Raw genomic sequence first — 11502 nt, 5'->3', positions numbered from 1 at the left:
CCATTTTAACTGTCATGTCAAAAGTATGGTAGGAAGTACTAACATCGTACTTTTGACATGAAATTTGTAACAAAAACTTAAAATGGCGCGCGACAAGTCTTATAGGAGTGTTATATTTTACGCGTTATAGATGTACTTTGTAGTATTGTACTTTGACAGCTAATTTGTGACACGCTATCACCCTAATTGGCTGAGCTGACCTGACACTCTTTCACTATTGGCTGAAAATGCATTGTTGCGGTAAGAAACGATAAATTCAGCCAACCACAACAATATTGCCATCATAGATTGTCATTGTACCAGTGACGGATGCAGTTTTTTCAGTGGCCCTACCGCAGTTGTTTGACAGCTACAATGTCACGATCGCAATCATCTCTGATTGGTTAATGCTCGCTCACTATTGGCCACAATGCATTGTTGCAACAAGAATCGCACAAATTCAGCCAATCAGAACAATTGAGATTGTAATAATGATTGATACAGGTTTTAGACAATCGCCCTACAGATTCAAAGAGTAACCGTGGTATTCTTAAAAATAACCGTTCTAGACAAAAGTTAGATCCATGTTGACGAAGTTCCGATCATCTTTTTATGTCAGAGATAGCTTTCACGCTGGAAACGGAAAAGTGTGATTGTTTGTTAGTTTATTGGTTTGTTGGTTTGTCCTTCAATCACGTCGCAACGGAGCAACAGATCGGCATGATTTTTTTGCATGGGTATAGTGACAAAGGCTACTTTATATCCCGGAAAATTAAAGAGTACCTACGGGATGATTAAGAAAGGTAAATCCACGTGGACGAAGTATTTTAATGAAATCCATACTAATCCATACTAATATTATAAATGCGAAAGTGTGTCTGTCTGTCTGTCTGTCTGTCTGTGTGCTAGCTTTTCACGGTTCAACCGTTCAACCGATTCTGATGAAATTTGGTACAGAGATAGCTTGCATCCTGGGGAAGGACATAGGCTACTTTTTATCCCGGAAAATTAAAGAGTTCCCACAGGATTTTTAAAAACCTAAATCCACGCGGACGAAGTCGCGGGCATCATCTAGTTACAAATATTTTCAGATTTGGCCTGACCTTGATACAAACACATAGGTACCTACCTAATACACTATATATATACTACCTATTTAATACATACTATTTTGTTATTCTGATGGCATTTTAAATGAACCTTGCTGATTGACACGAAAATTGTTCAAAGAGTTTTAATTATACGAGGGCAAAATGTGTCTTTAAGCATTAAATTAAGTTAGTACCTATAACTACGAAATGAAAATTGTTCGAGCGGCTATTTTTATATCCAGCTATTATCACAAACTAACTAAACACTGACTAGAGGACCTATCGGTTGACAGAATGGCCGTGTCTGTGACCTGGAAGCTCTTCGTAAGGGGACAGGTGGTGACCAAGAGCGGCACGCCCGTGCCCGACCTTCCTCCGACGAATGGGATGAGAGCCTGCGTCATCCTCTCTCATCTACTCCGCTGACTCCTTCTGCGACATCACCTCCTCGCAGAAAGATTCCACTGCCTAGATGAGGTAGCTTTCACCATGGCCCTACACCGTGAGTGTTTCACGTGGCTCTGCTCACGCTGGGTACTCTGCCAAAGTATGTTGCGCCGTTTTCACTGCGCTGCCACACTCATGTCACTCCTCACTAGAAAAAAATTTGACTTACACTTTTTTAGACTTTGCAATCTAGCGTTCAGAATTAATGAAGCACTTAATAACTTATTTTTGTATAAATCATTATTATTTAAACAAATCTTTTTACTCATTTACATTAGCTTGCAAACATACACGTTAGTTAAATATAAAGAAAAATCTAATTTTCATTTTATTGAAACTTTCCTATACATTTCAACTACATTACACACTAACAGATAGCCTAGTGGTTAGGACGTCCGCCTTCTCCTAGACTATTTTATTTTATTTTATTTAATAGGAAGCCAACAACGGTATACAAAGAAAACTAATTATGACGACTTATATAAACTTAGGACTATCAATGTATACTCACTTATAGGCTAACTCAACATGCTTAACTAGAACTTCTAAATAGTTAAACTTAAACTAACACATTCTTTGCGTACCTAAAATCTATAACAATTAAATTAATTACTCAATAAGTTAAAAGTACAATAATTCTTACAACTAACAATAAAAACTACAATTAAGACGAACAATAGTACCCTACTATTTCAAAATGAATTTTTAAATATTCTATAGTAGAAGATTTATCAGGTGGTTTTTAATTTTGCTTTTAAATAATGAAGCGGAGTGTTGAAAAACATCTAGGTTAGCTTTTCTGAACACATTGTTATAGGATATGACAATTCTAAAGAGGAGCAGCACTACCAAGGTAACTTTTACATATTCTGGCCCTAAATGTGTGACTATGGCCAAAAGCCTCTCTCTCTACTCTGAGCTACTAAACTACTCTAAACTCTGAGAGGAGATCCGTGCTCTGTAGTGAGCCGGCGATGGGTTGATCATGATGACATACTGACAAAAATTCTCTTTGGTCGGCACAGTGTGGCACAATAAAAGTGTAATTTGCTAAGATAAATATTTGAGTCAGATACTGAAAAAGCAGTCATGAAAAATCGATTACGTAAATAAAGGTCTTCAAAGAATCAACCGTAACTACGTAGATCCACAGAATATATAATATAATACACATTGACAGTAGCAGCTGTCATTTATTCGAATCGGGTAATTTCGAACACAATAATGATTATTACTTTAAATTATAATATAATGACCTATGGATACCAAATAAACTATTAATAAACTTAAATCTAAAAAAACAACATTAAATTAAAACTAAAATAAATTAAATTAAATCTAAAACCTCATCGAGACCACCGCAGCGAGGCATTGATAATGATTATTATCCTACGTAGTATACATCCAAATTCTTTGTTGTTATCATAACAAATTATATCATTGTATTGTAATATCAAAGCTCCATTTTTATTTCAGGATAACTTTAATTGACAATTAACATGAAACTTCACGATATTTTGGCAACTCTTTGAACATTTAGTTTGACTGAAGATAGTCTTCCGATAGTTTCCGATGATCATAGAAAACGTCGCTCTTTTGTTGAGAACACTGACACTATATTGAAACCCATTTGGCTGTATGGCATACAGTTGTGGGGCACAAGCTGTAAGACCAACATCATGCGGATTCAAAGGGTTCAAAACAACATACTAAGGACAATAACTAGTGCGCCCTGGTTTACACGCAACGATGAATTGCACCAGTACCTGGATATGCCAACTGTTTCCGAGGAAATAAACAAGTACTCCAAAAAAAAAAAAAAAAAAAAAAAAAAAAAAAAAAAAAAAAAAAAACACAAAGTTCGCCTTGCCAAGCATCCAAACCCACTCGCCAACTCACTTCTAGCTGCCCCTAGAGTAAAAAGACTGAAACGAGCTGATGTGCTCGATATCTGATGGACGTGGGAGCAGTGGCCAATGGCTCCCTCGTTTCTCAATAACAAATTCAGCACAATAAATCTGCTTATAGTCCCCCGACTGATTGCAGATAATGACAAGAAAAAAAAAAAAAAAAAAAAAAAAAAAAAAAAAAAACTTTAATTGACAATTAACATGAAACTTCACGATATTTTGGCAACTCTTTGAACATTTAGTTTGACTGAAGATAGTCTTCCGATAGTTTCCGATGATCATAGAAAACGTCGCTCTTTTGTTGAGAACACTGACAATGAATATCTACAAGAATGATGAAAAAGGTGAGACTAATGATTGTCACGAATCAATGCTAATTTAGCATTACTCTCACTTTGTTGTTATACTTCTTGTTTATATTCACAATGTTAATCAATTTCGTAGGTTCATCCTGGTTCTACTACGTTACATTAATCGTCGGTGGCACCTGTTATTTCTACTTTTACGTTTTCAGTCTGGTATGGTTAGTGTTTGTCCGCTATTCGATAACTGAGAACTTCATTGCGATGGCTGTGGCCATTTCCCTTACTTGTTGCAGCCTCACATCAATATTGAAATTTTTCTTTATGAAGTTGCATGAGTAAGTATATTTTACAGTTTGAGGTCGACCAAAAATTAATGAATTCTTTAGTTTAATGATAATATGCAAAAAAATTAATGAATTCTGTTACTTAACATAGAAGCCAGGGACGAGAAATTATTGAAAAATTCTTAAAATTTGATGCACAGCTTAGAACTGCGACTAGATTCACAATAAACTTACGAAAAAATCTACGGACAGTTAAGAAACGAGCTCTTATTATATGGATATTTCTCGTAACAAATGCTGCAATATAATGCATTATCCCATTTTTAAGACCTGGCCGACATTTTACGGAGGACTTATACATTGCTTATGGTAAGAAACAAAGAAGATATTAACTAAATACTATAAAACTTCTTACAAATTCCACTTGACCCTTTAACCATGAACTTTTAAAACTGTACCACTAATTTTCATTTTGAGCAGATTTAACACAAAAATATTTTTTGTCAGGTTTAGAACCTATGCAGGAATCGCCCAACTATGAAATAGCACATATCCTGAACATCATAAGTATAGCCTATGGCGTCTATACAACGGTTAATGTAGCCGTATATATTATGGTAATGGTCGGTTACAACGAAGCGCAAATATATACAATTAGTGAAGAAATAAGAAATCTTTGGGATGATGGTCAAAGCTTCTATAATAAAATAAAGCACCAGATACGTTATAAAACATACGCAATATACTTAAAAGAAAAAATTGTAAACGAATACATTAGAGTTCGTCTAAAATATATTATCTATTATCACGTTACAAATATAAATCTTTTTAAAGAATTAAGTAACCAATTTAGTGATATAATGGCCATTCAATACAGCGTAATGGTTATTGCTATGATAGCTGAACTGCTCGGAGGATTAGAAAATACATATCTACAAGTATCATATACCATCGTTCAAATATCTATGGACTGCCTTTCTGGACAACGGTTAATAGACACTTGCCATGAACTTGAAAATTCCTTGTACAGTTGTGAGTGGGAAAATTTCAATGTGTCTAATCAAAAGACGATTTTATTGATGTTCTTAATTTCGCAAAAGACTCTAATGCTGTCAGCTGGAGGAATGACGAATTTGAATTTTAGATGCTTAATGATAATATTAAAATCTTCATATTCAGCTTACACTGCTTTAAAATCTAGTATTCAGAATAAATAAAATACTGAAGAATCTTCCATTTTTTTTATACATTTTTTTTATTCAGATACAAGTTAGCCCTTGACTGCAATCTCACCTGGTGGTAAGTGATGATGCAGTCTAAGATGATAGCGGGCTAACCTGGAAGGGTATGGCAGTTTTTATTAAACCCATACCCCTTTGGTTTCTACACGGCATCGTACCGGAACGCTAAATCGCTTGGCGGCACGGCTTTGCCGGTAGGGTGGTAACTAGCCACGGCCGAAGCCTCCCACCAGACCAGACCAGAAATTTAGAAATTATAAAATTCCAAACCCCTGCCAGGAATCGAACCCGGGACCTCCCACTATTAAGACCACAGCGTTCACCACTGCGCCAGGGAGGTTGTCGAAGTTGTTTCCGTCCCCTGTAAAAATATGAATCAAGCATTTCACCTACTCGTAAGATCAGTTTCGCCTAAGATTCTCGCAGTAATCACGTAACTATGTCCACTGGTGGGATACAACGCAGAACACTACTACTACTACTACTACTACTACTACTACTACTACTACTACTACTACTACTACTACTACTACTAATACCGTACTAGAAAATAAAGCTATTCAAAGAAAATTTTCTACTTAAACACTTTTTGGAGTTCCGTAGGTACCTCAAAAGGAAAAAGGAATCCTTATAGGATCACTTTGTTGTCTGTCTGTACGTCCTGCTTCCTGTTGACCTAAAACCATGAAATTTGGCAGATAGGTAGATGTTATAGCACAAGTTAAGGAAAAAATCCAAAAACCGTAAATTTGTGGTTACATCACAAAAAATGTGTTGTTAACTAATTAGTATTTTCAACTTTCAAAGTAAGATTACTATACCAATTGGGGTATCATATGAAATACTAATTATTCGTTTATGACCACAATTATTTTTTTGTGTGATGTAACCGCAAATTCACGGTTTTCAGATTTTTCCCTTAATACCAGCTATAAGACCCACCTACCTACCAAATTTCATGATTCTTGGTCAACGGGAAGTACCCTGTAGGTTTCTTGACAGACAGACGGACGTACAGACAGACAGACAGACAGACATACAAACAGACAGACAGACAACAAAGTGATGCTATAAGGGTTCAGTTTTTCCTTTTGAGGTACGGAACCCTAAAAATCAACAAGAGTTCCAAGAATCAACAAGTTTTTGTCCCTAATTGTACCTAATGACTCAGTAGATTAGACAGTTAACAAACAGAAATAAAAAGTGTACCACACATACAATTTAGAACATACACAAACTACGAAATGGAAGGAAATGTAACAAATATAAAAGAATATTGGGAACATTCATTTAAATAGAAACCAAATAAGTACCTACATCTTTTTCGAAAAATACCGGAATTAGCAGTCGATTAATATTCTAATTTAGTCAATTAATTATTAATCAAAAGGCTCAAAACAAATCTTGATCGTTTTCGTACTGACATTTTAACTGAATTTAACATGAAACTTAAAAATATGTGGGCAACTCTTAGAAAATTTAGTTTGGATAATGATAGCTTTCCAACAATGATAGAAAACGTTGCTCTTTTGTTGCGAACAATGACGATAAATATCTATAAAAATGAACGTAAGATTACTAATTTTCATAATATTAATTTTTAGACTAAGATTATTATTAAAAAGAAGATATAATGATGTCTACTATTTAATATTAATCTTAGATTTGTGAATCGAAGGTATACCTTGGGTCTACTGCGTTATATCAATTGTCTCTGGAGCGTGCTACTTCTATATTTACATCTTCTCTATGGTGTGGTTAGTGTTTATCCGCTATTCTATAACTGAGGACTTCATTGCGATCGCTGTTTCCATATCACTTACCACTTGCAGTGTGACTTGTTTCACAAAACTTTTCTTTATGATGCTACACGTGTAAGTATATTCAAATGTTTTAAGTCAACCTACCTCAACCCGACAAGGGTTGTCTATGAAACTACATAAAAATACTAATTCTACTTATACTTTCTATTAAAACAGAAGCCACATACGAGAAACTGTTCAAAAGTTTTTGGCATTCGATGCACAGATTGCGCCAGGGACAAGATTTGCAATAAATTTACGGAAAAATCTACGTGTTGTCAAAAAACGAGCTCTTGTGATTTGGATTTTTCTTGTAGCAAATGCTTTAATATATTTGTTGATTCCTTTATTGAGGCCTGGCCGTCATACTGCTGAAGCATATTTCATCCCCTATGGTAAAATACGTGATTTAATTTGACTACGAGCAATTCATGAAAAATCAACAACTGATATACACATGACGTACACTTAAATTTAAGCAATTTTAACGAATATATTAATTTTTTCAACAGGTTTAGAACCAGTGCTGGAATCGCCTAACTATGAAATAATATTTATCTTGACCACCACTGGTGTAAGCTTTTGTGTATACATAATGGTAAATGTAGCCGTTTATGTTATAGTAATCGTCGGTTACAATGAAGCGCAACTGTATGCGTTAAGTGAAGAAATAAAAATCCTTTGGGTTGATAGTCAAAACTTCTATAATGAAATCAAGCACAAAATACATAATAAAATACATGCAATATCTCTAAAAGAAAAAATTGTCAATGACTATATACAAAAACGTTTAAACACTATCGTATATTGTCACGTTACAAATATTCATCTTTTTCGAGAGTTAAATAACGAATTTAGTGACACTTTGGCCGTTGAATACAGCATAATGACTGTTGCTATAATATCCGAATTGCTCGGAGGATTAGAAAATACATACCGGCAAGTGCCGTATACCGTTGTTCAAATATTTATGGACTGCCTTTCTGGACAACGGTTAATAGACGCGTGTCACGAGTTTGAAAATGCCATATACAGTTGTGAGTGGGAAAATTTTAATGCATCTAATCAAAAAACTGTTCTATTGATGCTCCTACTTTCGCAAAAGACTATGATGCTGTCAGCTGGAGGTATGGCGAATTTAAATTTTAGTTGCTTAATGATGATATTGAAGTCGTCTTATTCAGCGTACACTACTTTGAAATCTAGTATTCAGTCTTAATAAAACGCTTTAAAATGTTTTCTTTTGTTTTATCATTATCATTTGTTTATTTCTTCAACAAATGATGCCAGTTACTTCATCCATATTTAGGTTTTTTAAATTCCATGGGAACTCTGTTTTATTCTGGAATAAAAGTAGCATAATATGCTACTTTAATTTGGTTTTGTTCATACGAAAAGTCACGTGAATCCTATAATCTGTTGTTGCGTGATTCAAGAACAAAGTCGTGAAAATCGAATGCCATTCCACAGGAGTCATTTGTTTTCCTGGGATAGAAAATATGTCACTGTGTCTTTAACTATATCCATGCATGAAAACACGTTGATCCGTTGCCCCGATACACTTGATTGAATGGCAAACAAACAAATAAATAGCAGGTATTTTATAATTAAGTACGATATTATGGGTATTTAAAATGACACAATAACGGTAGGGGAGCCCAAGCGGGGATTTTGGGATTCACTCGAGCGCATCAGAGGCAAGTTAAGTTAATTAGATGCAGAAAAGTGTGCATTTCAATAATTTAACAATTTGAGCGTGACATAAGGAAATGGGAGAGTTACATCAGCCATGACTTGGTGGCGTCCAAATCGTCAGTCTTTTGAATACGAGCTACTTGAGGGTTCACTTAACATCCCTTTTCAATATCTGATGCGCTAGATAAATATTTTTGATTCTATTTTCTATTTTTTTATGGACTCGCGCTTAACTGCAATTAGACCTGGAGGCACGTGATGATGCAGCCTAAGTTGGAGCGCCTCCTTCTATCATATAAGGAACCTTTTTTTCTTTTTAGCACCTAATCTTTACAACCCAATAGGTCCCCACAACGCTCGAGTAAATCCCTATTTAGCCTCTTGAGCTCCCCTACTATTAGAAAAGTGTCTCCAGGCTATTGAATTTGGCACTTTATTAGAAACTAGACAAATCAAACAAAGCATTACCAGAAGCGCACTGCCAAGTGCCAACAAATTGAATGATAGATTATATATTCAAACGCCACCTCATACAAAGGTACAGATCAGCTATTAATAGTAGTGCCGCAAATGTGTTTCTACCATTATTTTTTGTATTCCACTACGTATCTTTTATGATCGCATTAAATACTTCACATCAAAACTTCATGACTGACGCGAAAATTGCTTAAAGCACCTTAATTATACGAGAGCTTCGTCATTTTTATTATTATAAAGTGAAAATTGTTCAGAAAGTTATTTCTATAGCCTTGGATTAGTCATACCTAAATATAAAAGAGGATTAGGTAAGTTCAACACTAAGGTTTTGCGCTAGGTATAGTAAGTACGATTCAAACTTTAATGCGTCTGCGTGAAGTTAGCTTTGTGATCTTGCGCATTGTACACTCGAGAACTAAATCACTTAACGGGCGGCGATAGGTTCCATGTCAGCTTAAGCAAGCTTAAACAAAGTAACTTCTCAACTCGACTGTACAAACAAACACGTATAGCAAGAGAGAGACGCATCAAGGAACTGGCGGGAATGTAGGAGCGAGACGTGCGCTGTTACCCTCCCCGCTACCTCGGGCGACCTCGGATACCCAAAATGTATGTTCTGCGCAACGTCTTGCGCAAACTTCAGGGGCGCATTTACGTTTGAATCGTACTGTACATTACACAATTATTACTCTCTATTATTACATTACATGCTAGACAAGCTTATGTATGCATGCTTTGTGTAGCTAAATGCCCTGTTTCAAGAAAAACATTTCCTATGGGTTCAGGATGACTATTGACTTAATTTAGTTTTATATTTGTATTATTGTTGCTATCGATTGTTGACACGATAGCAACAATATTATGAAATAACGCAAATAATAACAGTAATAAATAGGTACATAATATTTGAATCATAAATAACAGACTGACATAAAATCATAAAAAAACCGGCCAAGTGCGAGTCAGGCTCGCTCAACGAGGGTTCCGTATTATAGTCTTATTTTTTCGACATGTTGCACGATAATTCAAAACTATGATGCATAAAAATAAATAAAAATCTGTTTTAGAATGCACAGTTGAAGACCTTTCATATGATACCCCCACTTGATATAGGTATCTTACTTCGAAAATTAAAATACTAATTATTAGTTCATGACCAAAATTTTTTTTTTTTGTATGCTGTAACCACAAATTCACGGTTTTCAGATTTTTTACCAAATGTCCGCTATAAGACCTACCTACCTGCCAAATTTTATGATCCTAGGTCAACGGGAAGTACCCTGTCGGTTTCTTGACAGACCGACAGACAGACAGACAACAAAGTGATACTATAAGGTTTCCGTTTTTCCTTTTGAGGTACGGAACCCTAAAAATCAACAAGAGTTCCAAGAATCAACAAGTTTTTGTCCCTAATTTGTACCTAATGACACAGTAGATTAGACAGTTAACAAACAAAAATAAAAAGTGTACCACACATACAATTTAGAACATACACAAACTACGAAGTGGAAGGAAACGTAACAAATATAAAAGAGTATTGGGAGCATTCATTTAAATAGAAACCAAATAAGTACCTATATCTTTTTCGAAAAGTACCGGAATTAGCAGTCGATTAATATTCTAATTTAGTAAATTATTATCCAAAAGGCTCAAACAAATCTTGTTCGTTTTCTTACTGACACTTTAACTGAATTTAACATGAAAATTAAAAATATGTGGGCAACTCTTAGAAAATTTAGTTTGGATAATGATAGCTTTCCAACAATGATAGAAAACGTTGCTCTTTTGTTGCGAACAATGACGATAAATATCTATAAAAATGAAAGTAAGATTACTAATTTTTATAGTATTATTTTTTAGGTTTCCGTACTTCAAAAGGAAAAATGGAACCCTTATAGGATCACTTTGTTGTCTGTCTGTCTGTCCGTCAGTCTGTCAAGAACATGGTACTTCCCGTTGACCTAGAATCATGAAATTTAGGGGAAAAATCTGAAAACCGTGAATTTGTTGTCACATCACACAAAATAAATTGAATTGTGGTCATGAATTAATAATTAGTATTTTCAATTTTCGAAGTAAGATAACTATATCAAGGGGGGGTATCATATGAAAGGGCTTCACTTGTACATTCTAAAACAGATTTTTATTAATTTTTAGGTATAATAGTTTTTGATTTATCATGCAAAATGTCGATAAAATACGATTGTAATACGGAACCCTTAGTGCGCGAGTCTGACTCGCACTTGGGCGGTTTTTTTTCTTGATGAGCAC

The 11502-nt window shown here is 34.9% G+C and overlaps 2 protein-coding genes across 2 annotated transcripts in view; one reads left to right on the top strand and one right to left on the bottom strand.

Annotated features, from left to right (window-relative positions):
• p115 (General vesicular transport factor p115) overlaps positions 1-11502 on the bottom strand; it is a 152921-nt gene that overhangs the window by 35943 nt on the left and 105476 nt on the right. The window lies entirely within an intron of this gene.
• LOC117991440 (uncharacterized) lies at positions 3744-8278 on the top strand. The gene is made up of 5 exons (XM_069505112.1): positions 3744-3771; positions 4524-4583; positions 6936-7131; positions 7237-7454; positions 7572-8278. The coding sequence occupies exons 1-5, from the start codon at positions 3744-3746 to the stop codon at positions 8276-8278; spliced, it is 1209 nt and encodes a 402-aa protein (XP_069361213.1).

The sequence above is a fragment of the Maniola hyperantus genome, chromosome 19 (assembly GCF_902806685.2).
Source record: "Maniola hyperantus chromosome 19, iAphHyp1.2, whole genome shotgun sequence".
In the NCBI taxonomy this organism is placed as follows: Eukaryota; Metazoa; Arthropoda; class Insecta; order Lepidoptera; family Nymphalidae; genus Maniola; species Maniola hyperantus.
The sequence above is the reverse complement of the archived record's forward strand: the minus strand, read 5'-3'. Positions and strand labels throughout refer to the sequence as shown.

Excerpts from the sequence above, each read along its gene's own strand:
- LOC117991440 (XM_069505112.1), top strand. The coding sequence starts at position 3,744 with ATGAATATCTACAAGAATGATGAAAAAG. Across the intron at positions 3,772-4,523 it reads CTACAAGAATGATGAAAAAG|GTTTAGAACCTATGCAGGAA; the intron begins GTGAGACTAATG and ends ATTTTTTGTCAG. Across the intron at positions 4,584-6,935 it reads ACATATCCTGAACATCATAA|GTATACCTTGGGTCTACTGC; the intron begins GTATAGCCTATG and ends TGTGAATCGAAG.